General features: G+C 39.9%; 1 protein-coding gene across 1 annotated transcript in view; it reads right to left on the minus strand.

Moving 5' to 3' along the window:
- Window positions 1-15,572, minus strand: part of LOC144660810 (receptor-type tyrosine-protein phosphatase delta-like) — a 39,395-nt gene that overhangs the window by 15,045 nt on the left and 8,778 nt on the right. The window contains 13 exon segments of the mRNA XM_078521537.1: window positions 421-520; window positions 1,251-1,541; window positions 2,573-2,872; window positions 3,840-4,017; window positions 4,694-4,800; window positions 5,065-5,157; window positions 5,794-5,982; window positions 6,610-6,903; window positions 7,457-7,747; window positions 9,118-9,411; window positions 9,910-10,200; window positions 10,512-10,808; window positions 11,700-11,972. Coding sequence (XP_078377663.1) covers window positions 421-520; window positions 1,251-1,541; window positions 2,573-2,872; window positions 3,840-4,017; window positions 4,694-4,800; window positions 5,065-5,157; window positions 5,794-5,982; window positions 6,610-6,903; window positions 7,457-7,747; window positions 9,118-9,411; window positions 9,910-10,200; window positions 10,512-10,808; window positions 11,700-11,972 — 2,998 coding nt within the window.

Genomic DNA, 15,572 nt, shown 5'->3' on the forward strand with positions numbered 1-15,572 from the left:
ACTTCAAGGTTGCATGTTCCTGTTGGCAGTTCCTAGCTTTTTCGAAAGTCATAGGACTAACAGCGGTGGCAGCTGTAGTGTCAATTATCCCTAGTCTTGGGATCGTGGGACAAACAAACTAGTAGTTTCTACGGAAACCTCTTATCCAGCCAGTGATTAAGTTTAATGTTAAACAAGAGGTTGTCTGTCTGTCTGTCTGTCTGTCTGTCTGACAAGCAAACTGTTGACTAGAATGTATTATTTGTACTTATTTTCAGTGCAACAGTATTTACTTCTGTTTCAATACGTCTCTTATGTAAAGAAGTTTTGTCAACTTATGAAATTACCGTATTCAAATAAATAAAAGTGAATCAATCAATCAATCATCTGTCTGTCTGTCTGTCTGTCTGTCTGGCCATTTCAATTATCGTGTATTCTTACCGCACAGCACCCTTCTCATTTAATGCTTTCTTTAGCTTGACGCTGAATGAGAAGCTGTCGACTTCATCCGGCGGTGCTAATGTGCCAAGAGGAGGAGGCGCTGAAAATTAAAATAGTAATAATAATAATAATAATAATATAAAATTTCACTGCACCAGTTCAACTTAACACCCCAACTACTAGAACACTTCCACTACTACACTCTTTTGGAACTGCGCAGACACGACCAGATAACTCGAAGACGAATTCCAGGAGACTTTAACATTGCGAGCGAGACGTTTTCTAGGATATAGCGGCGTTCACTATCTAACTTTCCGGCAATGCACGAGTATGTTCAAAGAGCTTTCAAGGATATCATGGTCCACAGTAGGACTTTATGAGGGCAAATTTAGACATAAAAAGTTAATTCCAGAAGATTTCAACGATGTATATAAGTAAAGGACTTAAAATGTCCACATTAATGAAGTAGAATGATCTATGGAGATTCATATAGTATCTAAATTGGTGCGCAATTTAAAAAAAAAAAAAATGAGCTACGTGATTAATTTTAGTTTGAATCAGACGTCTCCCAAGCGCGGAAAGAACCCCCCGTAAAAAAAGATGGCGGCTAGTACATTTACCCAAATTTACCCCCAAAAAACTAAAAACGCTTATAAACTAAAAGCGCGTATAAAAGTTCTAAACTTCAAACCAAGTATACACAATGCTGTTAGTAGTGCCAAATTTCGCAAAAAAAAAAACAGCTCTCTATGTGCCCATTGAGTACGTTAGATTCGCAAGGTATTGCAGTAAAATGTACAGCCGCCATCTTAGCAACACAAAGAACTCACCTCCGGGTTCGGTTCGTTTTTCAACCCAGTCAGAAAACGGCCCCAATCCTCCGCTTGATTGACAAGCCACGTAGATGCGATAGCATCGCGCAGGATGCAAATCTTCGATGGTATGCACACGCTCATTCACATTGTCGTTGATATTCTTTTTATTGGGGTCGTCACATTCGTAGTACATGACGTCATAGCCCTGAATGATACCGTTCGGTTCTAGTGGTGGGTCCCAGGTTAACGTGAAAGACGTCGAAGTCGTGCTGTTTATTACAACATTCCGCGGTGGTCCGCTAGGAACTGCAGAAACAAAGCCAAAAAAAAAAAAGAAAGAAAGAAAAACATAGATTAGGGGAATTCCTTAAAGACAATCTGTGGGGATTCAGAGTGTAAACTAATTGGTCTGCATCGGCCAGGAAAACGTAACCGAGCCAACTTTATGATTTTTTCATGTTAACTGCTGGCTATTATTTATTAAGAAATTTACTATCAAAATCACTAAAGTGGCATAACCGCCGTTAGGAATTTGAACCCGGCGGCACAATTCGTATCACGTGATTGAAAAAAAATGTCACATGAACATTACTTATTCATCAGGAAAGCCAACAAAAAGCTTCGCGATTTTCGGGAACTCTCTGCTGCAAAACAGCATGGAACCCTTTAAATTAAACAAAACCTGCTTTTCGTTAAGGTTGACCACATCTCATGAGACCCAGTTGCCTCGATAACATCATTATTGTATTGTAAATACAAAAAGTTCTGGAAAAGCGATGTTTACATGGCCATGGAGCGACCGTTAAAAATCACAACATCGCTGGCAAGACGCTCGCAAACACGTACCACATGACAAGTTTTTTTTTAGACCACGTGACATTTTTTCAATCACGTGATAGGAATTGTGCCGCCGCAGGTTCAAATTCCTAACGGCCTTTTTACCACACTATTAATTTTGATAGTGTGACAAGCTTTCTCGCCCGGGATGGTTCGGTATGAAGGGTTACCCTCCTACATACCAGGGATAACTTTTTTTTTATCTTATAACAAAACCTTCTTGTTTACCAAGGGAGGCACATAACAGTTAGGGACGGACCATTATTTTTTTGGAGGGAGGGGGGGGGGATGAAAAATATTGAAAAAAATTGTTTGCAGGGCCTGGAAAGACAAAATAAATTGTTTGCAAAAAAAAAAATAGTAAGAATTTCGAAAAAAAATTGTTTGCAGAGGTTCACAAACTAAAAAAACAGTTTGCAGAGGAAAATTTTTCATCCCCCCCCCCCCCCTCCAAGAAAATAATGGTCCGTCCCTTACAACACCAATAAATTGGGAAGTACCTGCAGCACTGGTCTGTCCTTCTCGATTGAAAGGCGGCCCACTCAGATTCTTTTTCAAGTTGTACGGCACGACCGAAAACGTGTAATAAGTAAATGGCTTCAATCCTCCGACCAGTTTATAGTGCACGCTTCCTTGCAGGACAAAGCTCTTGGCAGTCGACGATCCAGCCGATGTTTTCCAGTAATAAAAATAATAACCAATTATTCCATTCGGTTTTTCGGGTCGAAGCCATGTCACTTCAATGGAGTAGCTTGTTATCTTGTCGGCTGGGATTGATACTTCCCTTACTGCAGATGGCTCTAATTCATAGGTAAAATGAGAAAACACACTTTAGAGTTTACAGTGTGGCATGCAGTACTTGACAATGCTTTTGACTGACATGTTTTTGGGAACATTCTAATGGTTTTCTTTTGAACTGGCCAATCAAAGTACAAGAATTGTGAAAGGCGGAGCTGTCAAGTTCCATGTTCAATCCGTGTGACAGCTATCAACTCCACCGCCCTCATTTTCAGGTTTACTGGCTAGCAATAGACCATTTTCGTATTCTCTGTATTGGATTGGAACTCGGTTGCAATGGAGGCTAATGCGGAAAATCTTTTCAAATGCAAATTACCCAAAGCTCTTTTTGATGACGAATCAGCCTACATTGCAAGCTTTTTTCAGTCCAATACCGAGAATACGAATATGATCTATTGAACCAGAAGCCACTGATGATCATAAAGAGAAGACGAGGCAAGATAAGATGTCAAAAAGATGCCAAAAAGTTGTCACAAAAATAACCAAAAAGGAAAGAAAGCCAAAATCTAAATTATCAGTATATACAGAATTTTAATGCTTTCTTACCCAGTTCGCTTTTGACAATTTTTGTTGTAAAAACTCAGAAGCCTGTTAACAGCATTGACCATCAGAGAAAACAAATAATTTCGAAGGTTGCAAAACTGGCTATAAACAACGACTCCAGGCCAGAAGCTACCTTTTCAAAAACAGCTAACGCTCTTTTCTCTGATTTTATCCTTCCTATCCTTCGCATCTTGGTTTGCCTGCATTCGTTTTCTTTTCCTTTCTTTTTATTCTTTTTTTTTGTTTTCCTTTTCCTATAGGCACACTGAAAATTATATCCTCACACAAACCCTAGGTTGTAAAGCGGAGCCGGACCCCTGTACGCAGGCTATGTGAACCCTTGCTTCTTCACTCTCCCGTCTTGCACAAAACACAAACCATGAAAGACTTAAAGAAAAATAATGCCTTCCCTTCCCTGATGCTCACCTGACTCGTCAGTCATAACATTGACATTACTCTTTTCTCCTCCACCAGCGCCCGTGAAGGCCTGGACAGTAACGTTGTAGAGAGTGTAAGGCTCGAGTCCCGACAGTGAAATGTTGGTGCGGAGACCAACATCCTTTGGAGAAACTTCGTCAGTATCTGAAGCCAGACGGTTGAAAACCTAAAAAAGCGACATAGAAAGTAGAGCTAGGGTTGATATCACAATAGTTAAACAGTTCGCAGTCGTGCGTGCCATACAAGTATTTTATAAAAACACCAATACACCAATTAGGAAGTTGCCTCAATGAACCTCAAGAACGTGCAGAATTTGCGAAGAATCTACATAATTATTTCTCCTGCAAAAGTGTAGCAGTCACCTATTTCCGCCACAAGCGGTAGCTGTCTGTGGCCTGCTTTAAACAAATGTCCGTCCAGAAAATGAAAGTGTATAATGGAAATGCTCCTTTCAATTTACTTTCAGAGTAGCCAGGGGAATATTTTCGAGGGCGCTCATCTCCATTTTCTGTGGCACGAGGAAGCTAGGAGTATGGGTGCTTTTTCTAGTTACCCCCAAGCGCTACAGTTTTATGTTGCCCTGGAGTATGGGTGCTTTTTCTAGTTACCCCTAAGCGCTACAGTTTTATGTTGCCCTGATAGTTTGTACTTAGGGGTGGAGAGACACACTGCGAGTTTGAAATATTTTGTCAAAGAAAACTTCTCAGCGACCTTCTCAAAAAACGGAAAGTGCACGCCCACCCCCACCCCCACCACAAACACACCAAAGGGGGGGGGGATGTGTTAAGCTTGAAAGTTTACTTAACGTGTATTGAAGCTTTGACTGAATACATGTAAGTTACCTTGTATCCTTGGAGATTGCCATTAATGCTCGCTGGTTTCTTCCACGTGACAAAAATGGAAGATTTGCTCGTGTTCCAAGCTTGTAAATCTTGCGGTTTCGAAGGAACTGGTAACAAATACATTACAAGTCAGCAAAAGTTAACGAAAGTGCAATACAGTGGACCCGACGAGAAACGAATCGAAAACGATGAAGGTCCCGGAAGAAATGATGGGACGGACCCCGAAAACGATTCCCGATTGACGAATATTACGCCCCCTTGGCATATCGTATATCGGGGTTCCACTGTAGTTTCAACCTGTCTAACTATTCTAATTCCAAAACAATTAAATTTATTGCTCAATTCCAAGTGGTAAACTGTTACACGCATACCTCCTTCAGCTGTTTTGTAGACGTGAGTGGTATTCGGTCCCAGGCCCACTGAGGTACTGGCAGCGAGGGAAACATTGTACTCAGTAAACGCCTCTGTGAAAGTAATTGAGTATAAATAAGCAACATTAAACATATCGTTAAACATTAAACATATTGTTCATCCTTACGATGGGCCCTTTGCAGATGGGGTGGACATGCATGTGAGTTACTTTTACTATTTTATTAACGTTAGCGAAGAAAAAAATTTCTGTGAATCTATTGCAAACAAATATGTCACACAGGGGTTATAATTAAAAGTTACAAAGAAAACATATTGACGTTGAAAACTGTTTAGTCTAACAGTTTTTCAAAAACCCACATCGCAACCCGTTTTAATCTTCTTCAATGTTTGGCCATTTGTACCTTCTCTTGTATTTGCTGTGTTATTCACATGTTTCTTCACTGCATTCAGTTATTTCTATTTCACTCAATTTGGTGCCAATTTTCTTATATCTAAATACGGTATGGCTAAAACCCGCGACACCTGTAGTTCCTTAAACATGTGAACAATGTCTCCCCTGTCAATTTTTCTATAACTTTTAGCGGTATTTTCTGGGAAGGAAGCCGATTATTGGAATTCAACTAGCATTTTGGCTTCTAACTGCAACAAATGCAATCAACATCCCCAAATGTCCAATTTAACCAATCCTTCTCCTTGCATAGATCTACATTAAGGGTGTTGCTACTTACTCAGATTACGAATCTCATACCAACTTGCATCACCATTTAAGGAAACAAAAGATATATTGTGCACTGCCAAAGGAGTCCAGCACAAGCGAAAGGTCTTGATAATACCATTTGGCTCTGCGGGCGGCTTCCAGGTTAATTCCAAGGAATTGGTCTTGCGGATAACATTCACTATGACTGGCTCGCCTGGCACTGAAAAACAAGAATCGTTTCATAGTAAATGGTTTGAACCCAGGAGTAATAGTACTTCGTATAGTGTGATTGTCATCGAACTACCGGTACCTTATAAACGACTTATAGTATAAATTTTTACGGCGTAAGCAAAACCGACGAACGGACCTCAAACACTAACAAAAGATGGATCAAAATGAACCAATCACTATTGACAAACTTAACAAGGTTCACAGCCAATTAAATCAAGGCAGAACTGACTCATCGTTTTCAATGTAACATCACGACTGAAAACAACTTTTCACTTGACTCTGAAGATGACTTGCAGTCAAGTTGTCGAAACGTCAATAACCAGTAACAGTTCTTTGAGAATTTACTACTCTTCCTGGACGATAACACTTTCATAACGAAATGTTTTATGCAATTTAATCTTACAAACAGTGAGCAGAGTCACACAGACTGGTAAAAATTTTAAATTGTACTACCAAGCTGAAATTAAAGCAGCAGGTCAGAAAAAGACACGTGACTACAGGAAATACAGGGATTGACTAGAAGATTGAAACAATCTTTTATATTGTTGAATCCCAAAGGAGATTGTAAAATATGTTATAACTCTACTGTAATACGTAAATTCTGCAGCAAGCTTACAGTCTTCAGAAGTGGTATTCTGTGCATCATCTTTACTACGTGGTCCAACACCAATCTTATTCACCGCCCGAACAGTGAAGTAATACGTGGTGTATTTCTTTAGACGAGTAACAAGGATCTCCGTAGTATTGTCGGTGGTGTTGATGGAAGCTTGAGTGCCCAGAGAGCTGTATTGCACGATGTAATGTGTAATAACTCCATTCCGGTCAAGTTCATTTGGCGGGTTCCATTGAACGAGAATAGAGGTTGATGATTTTGTAAATGCCTTGACATTCAGAGGTGCCCCAGATGGCTCTAGAGAAACAGCATGGAAAAAAATGTAAGACTGTCTTTGACGGAAAGCAATGGTGATGAACATGATAGTCTCAGCTACCCCTTGTAACTGTATGCATATGCAGCTTAGAACGGTTTCATCTGCAACGAAAAGCTAAAAACCAAAGCAACTACACCTAACTATAGTTAATAGAGGGAAATGGTTATGAAACCCAGCAAACATCAAAGAAGCAAACAAAGATGCCAAGATTTATGTTGGACGCTCCATGACCATGCACATCTTTTGTTTTGTGCTCATACAGAATTTCGATTGACCGACCGACCGACCGACTGATTTTTTTTTTTTTTTGGCTGCATATTGAATTTTGCCCGATCTGAAACATGAACTGATATCCAGACCATTAACTGGAATTTAGCCTGATTCATAAACCGAGACCCTGATGCTATGATGGTTTGGAACCTAACCTTCAGTTGATAAAGGAATGAGTATTAGAGTTACTGTATTTTTATTAAACATATTGCCCTCATTTAAAATTTTGAGCACATTCTAAAACACATTCTATGCATTATTTACCTGCAGGATGTGTAGTTTCAGTTGCATTAGTTGCTGTACTACTCCAAGAATGCTTGACATTATATGCCTGTAACATGAAGATGTATGTCACAAATTCGTGGAGCCCTGCCACAATATGTTCCAACAAAGGACCATCGTAAGCCCGCCTCTTGGTACCAGCTCCCTCGCTGCTCTGCCAGTAGTACAACCTGTAATAGATCTCACCATTCGGGTTCAGTGGCACTTGCCAGGTCACTTTGATGGCTGTGGAGTTGACTGTTTTGGCGACAACATTCACTGGAGGTGAAGGCCCTAAAACAAGATGTAGAGTGGAGTCAGCTATGGCTTTGCACTATGCAAAGGGGAATAATAATATACAGTCGACTCCCGATAACTCGAACCTCGCGCTAACTCGAACCAAAATCGATTTCCCCTGGATTTCCGTCATACATTTGCTGTAATTTTACCTTCGGTAACTCGAACCTCCCGCAACTCGAACCAATTTTCGTTTCCCTTCAGGTCATTTTCTATATAATTTTACCCTCAATAACTCGAATCATGTTTGTCAACACGTGACAAGTCAAAGCAAACGGTGTACTGTAGTCAAAAACACTGAATTTATTTTGAAATAAACACGTACACGAGTCACAGCCGCCCCCAAATGCCACTCAAAACACGAACTATGCTCGAAACTGTACCACGCCATTGACGTGCTACAGACGGTTAGTTTGTCGGTGGAGGATACCGATTTTTTCAAATCCAACCTTAGAAATCTTTCAAGGATAATCAATAGTAATAGATAAGTTGAGAAGTGTCAGAGCGCATATTAAAAGTAAATCGCATGAGCTCTGTAGAAGAAGCCCGACGTTGGACTCTTTGAAACCTGCAAAGTTCACCGTACATTGTACCCGAACTTCTCCTGTTGCTTTGCTTTGTTATCTTTCACATTGCGTTACGTTATGATTCAAACAGTACTTTAGAAATGTATACTTCAATTTTCACACGGCCTCTCTTTACTCTAACATACTTTGTTTAAAATGTACATTGTATGTACAAAAAAACAGTAAACACGTTTTTTTTCTTTTTTTCCGGTCATTTGTTCTCAACTTCCCGATAACTCGACCTCCCGATAAATCGAACCTTTTTTAATTTCCCTTGAAGGTTCGAGTTATCGGGAGTCGACTGTACATGTATGTAAATGTGGTTTCAAGTTTGGAGGTTCAAGTTTCGAGACTGACAGTCCCAATCTTGTGTTATGGTATGACAACAAAAACCATTCCAATTTTATTTTCACCAATCTGAAATACGTACAGTGTATATGTAATGTTTCTAATCCACGTACATGTAGAAAACAGTTCTGCAAAAAGTCTGCTGGGCAAGTCATTTTTGCTGACTACCAGTCTACACCCGAAGAATAGACATTTGCATTACTCCAAGACACTAGCTGTGCTTTTTCTCAAAGGGAAAGAGAAGGGGACCTTATTGCGGTGTTCAATAAAATGCGAACTCTTGAATTCCAAGTAACGATTGCATTTTTCTCTGCCGTCAATCATAATTATGGTGACAGTCAACGAACCATGAAAAACTGAAACAAAAAAAAAATGGATCGAAATCTACCAATCACAACTGACAGCCACACAGGCTAGTTGTGCTTACATTTACTTCATTTTACGTTTACTTACTGTCTTCAAAGGTTGTGTTGTAAACTTCTTCACTTCCTGGGCCAACTCCTATCACATTCCATGCTTTTACAGTAAATGAGTACTTCATGAAGATGGTAAGGTTTTTCACTTCTACGCTGGTACTGTTGTCAGCTGTGTCCAGGCTTTTTGTTTGGCCAGACTGTGATGTGTAAGTCACGGTATATTTCAGGATGAGGCCATTCTGCTCTGCGGGCAGAGGAGGACGCCATTTAACTCGTATGGATGTTGATGAAAGAGTCCAGGCATGAACATCCTGTGGGGAACCTGAAGGCTCTGTGATGGAATAACAGATAATATTATTTTTTTACGTTATTATTGTAAGACAGCTGTGTGTTGGCACGTAGATTCCTTAGTATGTAAGTTACGTAATCCTGCTACCAGGTGAATATTTAAGGAGTTTGTCAGTTAGAAGTTGTCATTCGACAGAATCTGCATTTTTCATCAATGACCACTTCAATCTCGGAACTTGCAAATTTTGTGATATAACTGATCGATGTGTTTGTAAATTAGTTTTGTAAGCTACTGTATGTTTGTTTATGCCTCATCAGTAAATGGGATGTCCCCTCCTACAGTATATGACTGAACTACTGGTTTTCTTACTTGTACTAAGTTAGAGATTATTTTGTTTTTGCCTCACTGCAGAGTGATTAGACAACAAAAAACATTAACATGTATTTATGACCGACTGACTGACCCACTGGCTGACTGGCTGACTGACTTACTGACTGACTGACTGACTGACAAAATCTTTTTCTTTACATATTAAATCACCTGCTGGATGAGTAGTTTCCATAGCAACTACCGGTTTGCTTGTCCAGTTGTACTTGATGTTAAATGACACAACAGTGAATGTATACATGACGTACTCTTGTAAATCAGCTGCTACATAAGAAGTGTCCATTCCTTTATACACCAGCCGGTTTGTTTGTTCATCCTCTTTACTAAGGCGCATATAAAGCTTGTAGCGTATAATGCCATTTGGATGCAATGCTTCAATCCAAGTAACTTTTATTGCTGAGGAGTTCACACTCTTTGCTGTAACATTTCTTGGAGCCGATGGCTCTAAAAATAAATTAACAATTCTGTTAACCCAGAATCGGAACATCTTTTGCGTACCTGTACCTGTGTGCTTTACTGGTTAAATTCTTAGCTTAGTGAAAAAACAAAACAAAAGGTTGCTTCTGAGAATCCAAGAGATACAGTACAGGATATTACATGGCCGCATGGGGTTTTGAATTTTATCTTCAAGTGACTGCTGACGGCAAGAGGTACTACAAACATGTTTCAGCATGAGAACTTATGTGCACAGTGTGTAAATGTCCGGGTGTGGTTATAAGTTAAAATAATAACCTATTTACATAAATCAAATTTACCTGCTTCAAATGTCCTGTTGGTTACAATACTGCTGTAAGGGCCAATCCCTGCAACGTTAACAGCCTGCACTGCAAATGAGTAATTGGTGTACGCTTGTAGACCAGTGATTGGCAAGGTTCGGGTATCAGCCGTTGTTCTTAACATCATTAGATGCATAGGATTGTTGGTGCTCACTCTAATTTTGTAGTGTGTTATTACTCCATTCTGTTGATCTATTCTTGGAGGAAGCCAGTACAAAATGATTGACGAGGACGAGTTGGTTATGGCACGCACATTCTGTGGATGGCCTGATGGTGCTGGAGAAACATGAAGACATTTTTTTTTTTAATAATTATCATTTTAAATACACAATGCCTTTTTGCAAATGGAGTTGACAACTTGATGAAGTAGAAATCAGAAGAATCAGTTCTAAATGTTTATTTTTCTTCTAATTAGCCATGTTCTAAACGAGCAGGGGACTGGGTACAAATTTTAAAAATTGATTAAACTGAAAAAACCCCGACATCTGAAAGAGCATCCAAAAATTAGTTTATTTACAAAATTTGACAGTTATTGGTTTAAACGCATAGGTATTGTTCACTTTTAGAAATCGTTAAAATAAGAGAGCTAAGTATATTGGAGGGACAGCTGTAATAACTGTCAAATTTTGTAAGTAAACTAATTTTGGGATGCTCTTTCAGATGACAGGCCCACTGTTTCAATTCAATCGATATTGAATATTTGTACCCAGTCCCCTGCTCATTTCGAACATGGCTAATTCCAATTCCAGTTCCATCACTTACATACTACTTAGAACAAGGTGGCCATATGAAGTTGTACTTGGAAAGCCACCTGCTTACTCTCATTGCACTTCAATTTACATATTACATGCACCAAGGCATATCTTGTTTATTTGTGTGCACATCTTCACACATAAAGGGCCCATCTAAAGAGTGGAGCAGGGGAAACGAGGGCAGGATCAGCACGGGAGAAAAGGGACGGGGAATTAGGAGAAGGGAGTACAGGAAGCAGGTGTCGGGAACTAAGAGAAATTGAAAAACATGCAACATTTTGTTGTATTTTGCAAAAGAAACGGCACAAAGAGGAGAGAACTAGATTACTAAGAAAGGGTCAGGAAGCAGGGTAAAAGGAACAGGAAATTCTAATCCCCCCCCCCCCCCAACCCTTCCACTTAAGAAAGAACTTACCATCTTGAGGTGTAGACTCCAAAGTATGAACTGCGGCACTCGTCAGATTGTACTTTATATTGTAAGCAACCAAGCTGAAGGTGTACTGTGTGTATGGCTTTAAATTGGAGACCAAGTAACGAGTCCCATTCCCATCATACACCAGTTCTGATCTCTTGTTGAATGACAATCTGTATTTTATTTTGCCATTGAGGTTCACTGGTGTTACCCAAGAAACAAGGATGGCTGATGAGTTTATACTCTTGGCAGTGAGATTACGAGGTGGTGAGGGCCCTGAAAGAACAACAAAGTTAACAAAACATTTTTTTTTCTGATAATAATTTGACAACACAGAATATTCAAATACTTAAAACCCCTGAATCAAAATGATTGATGTTGTACATAAATTCAAGGTTGCTCAAAAGAGCGGTAATATCTAATTTTAGGAAATACTGATGCCTGCAAGACATGGTACTGATTCTTTTTAAATGTCTGTACCTTGACAACTATCCTGCATATCTGAAACAAAATGTTTTCCTTGCGCTCTGTTTCGTATTCCTTTTAAAAGAGGTACATGTAGCATAGTTCTAACCCTTCCTAAGCCAACTACTACTTCCTATAGTTTAAAATAAATTATAGTTACAGTACCGCCTGGAATCATATGCACATTGGCACGCGTGAAGCTCGAGGGCAGAACGCGTGAATTGCACGCGGGAGGAACGAGACGAAACTGCGCGGTTCACGAACGAAACCCGCGCGGTTCACGAATGAAAACCGAGGTCAGAAATTCATCTCGGTCAAATGGACGAAAGGCCGACACAAAAGGATCTGTCGGCTATTGTTGTTTTTATTGTTTTCGTTTCAATGGATTTTTTCTCACATTTACAACTTGCTTACACCGTATTCAGCAACAAAATGCAAATTTCTTTCAAACAGTTTTTATGGGATTACCGATTACCGGTAAATTTTGTTGAACTTCAAGATCTTCACGGGTTCGTACACAGGCGGCCCAAGCTCTCTATCAGATTACCTTTGGACGTGACTCTTGCTTACGAGCGGTGTTGTGTTACAAAGATTCGATTTATAAGGGTTTGTATGGGAAACAACGGTTTTGCTTTAAAAGTAAAAAAAAATGTATATTTTGTGAATAAAGTTGACTTACCTTGATTCGTTGTTTCATTCTTTGTTGTCTGCCAGCTTCTCAGGTCGATACAACGCGTTTTCGGCGAGTTATCGTTATTTAGGTGTTCCACTGCTAAAATAAAGACAAGGCTGTACACTGATTTCCGGAGTGCCCGCCGCTCGAAGCGAATAAATCCTCTGAAATTAGTCCTGTCGACCCAATTCCTCCGCAGAATCAAAGAAGAGATGTTGAAGTTCCATGTCAGTTCACTTGATACGCAATTCTGCGCTCAAACGCCTTCGCTACGAAAGCTTTTTTTCCGAGATTGCTTCACTTCACAAATTCGAAATAGCCGCTTCCAAACTGGCGTGGACGTTTTCGCGGTTCGCATAGCATGTTGGGTGACTATAATTAACCCGACGGGGGTGGACAGCACTGCGAGGGCAAATTGTTAGCTGTCGACAAATCGATGCTGTCCACCCCCGTCGGGTTAATTATAGTCACCCAACATGCTATGCGAACCGCGAAAACGTCCACGCCAGTTTGGAAGCGGCTATTTCGAATTTGTGAAGTGAAGCAATCTCGGAAAAAAGCTTTCGTAGCGAAGGCGTTTGAGCGCAGAATTGCGTATCAAGTGAACTGACATGGAACTTCAACATCTCTTCTTTGATTCTGCGGAGGAATTGGGTCGACAGGACTAATTTCAGAGGATTTATTCGCTTCGAGCGGCGGGCACTCCGGAAATCAGTGTACAGCCTTGTCTTTATTTTAGCAGTGGACACCTAAATAACGATAACTCGCCGAAAACGCGTTGGATCGACCTGAAAAGCTGGCAGACAACAAAGAATGAAACAACGAATCAGGGTAAGTCAACTTTATTCACAATATATACATTTTTTTTTTACTTTTAAAGCAAAACCGTTGTTTCCCATACAAACCCTTATAAATCGAATCTTTGTAACACAACACCGCTCGTAAGCAAGAGTCACGTCCAAAGGTAATCTGATAGAGAGCTTGGGCCGCCTGTGGTTCGTATTGAATGTTCCGTGCGTGCTAGCATGAGAAGCTTTTGAGTCGAAACTTGTCGCTTCGCGAAATAATTAATTTTTTGAAAAAATCGAAATTAATGAGGCCTGTAAAAGCACTTCTCTCGATTCATTCATCCGAAAATGAAGGAAGCGAAAATCTTTTTGCAGCCGCGCCAAGGATTTCTTATCTTCAAATGATCTGACAGATCGACGCCCGTGTGTAAATAAAGGTCGCAAAGGTCACGCTTGTCACGTTTTCTTGCAATGTCTAGTTATGAATTGAAAACGAACGTATTTAAAGTCTGTTACTTAACAAGGCGAGCGTTTATTAAGATCGAATAAAAGTTTCACAGAAGATTTAGAAATCAATGACATTTATTTGCGGGGAATGTGTTCTCTTTCGAGCGACAAATGCCGACAATTGTCGGCTTCCAATCCACCAAAAGTTCATTTGCCGTTCAACTAGATTTTTGCCGATAAGAATTATTTCGCGCGTTTATTAAGATCGAATAAAAATTTCACAGAAGATTCAGAAATCAATGACATTTATTTGCGGGGAAAGTGTTCTGTTTCGAGCGACAAATGCCAACAATTGTCGGCTTCCAATCCACCAAAAGTTCATTTGCCGTTCAACTAGATTTTTGCCGATACGAATTATTTCTCGCGCCGATCAGAATAGCTATTTTCGGTCAGTTCTAAATTTCACGTTCTGTTCGTGATTTTTGGCTCGATGGTAGTCAGAAACAACTACAAAGAACATGAATCCTGTCTCGCCTTCCCAGACATTCGGTATGCTGGTAAACAACTCGATGAATAAACTTGTTATTTCGCAGCTTTTCGGCAATTGACAAATTGTGTTTTTCCGGCAGTCTCTGATTCAAAAAATTGCAAAGGGACAAGAAAACCGGTAATAAAATGAATTTGAGTGCAAGCAGGCGAAATAATATTTACTTGTCTAATAAAAAACAGAACAAATAAGACAACGCGAGGACAACGCGTCAACATACGTTTAACTATGCAAATCTTGAATGAAATTAATCGAAGCGTGAACAGCAAACAACTTTCGATGGATTTTCGATTTAAAACTCGTCAACTCAGTTTGTAGCTGTGGTTTAAAGTACATTTAAAACAGGGCAAGAAATAACCCTGTGATATTTCGATCTTAAGGCGAATATTAAAAACGTTCTCTTCAATGTCGCACGTTTTTCGCAGGCGGCGGGATCAAAATGTTATTCCGGGTTATTCCGCTGATTTTTTGGACGAACCAGCGTTCTCTTTTGTTTGTTGTGGTTTCCGATCAAATCTCTTGGGTGACGGTGTCAAAAACCTAACAATGAAGAGCAACAATAAAGCCAACAAAGCAATTAAAAGCACGAAGACGTGGCTTTGAAGAATGCGTGATTCCCTCGGTTTCGTCTCGGTTTCGTCTCGTGCTTCGTTCGTTCCTCCCGAGGTGGACGCACAAGCAAACCGCGTGCACTACCCGCGCGTCCACCTCGGGAAACCCGCGGCCGATGTGCATATGATTCCAGGCGGTACTGTATCTTGCTTGTAAACTATGAAACTCTATACCTGATACTCACAGAACAATCAATTGCTACAATGACTTTAAGCACCTAGTTCAGAACTATAATTTCATGTAATTTGTATATAAACTAATCTTATATCTTATATAATTTATTATTTTTATTTAGGTAATTTTGATTTATTTGTTTGTTATCTTTATATATACATGTGTACAGT

Source organism: Oculina patagonica, chromosome 7 (assembly GCF_052425735.1).
Source record: "Oculina patagonica isolate OP01 chromosome 7, crgOcupat, whole genome shotgun sequence".
Classification (NCBI taxonomy): domain Eukaryota; kingdom Metazoa; phylum Cnidaria; class Anthozoa; order Scleractinia; family Oculinidae; genus Oculina; species Oculina patagonica.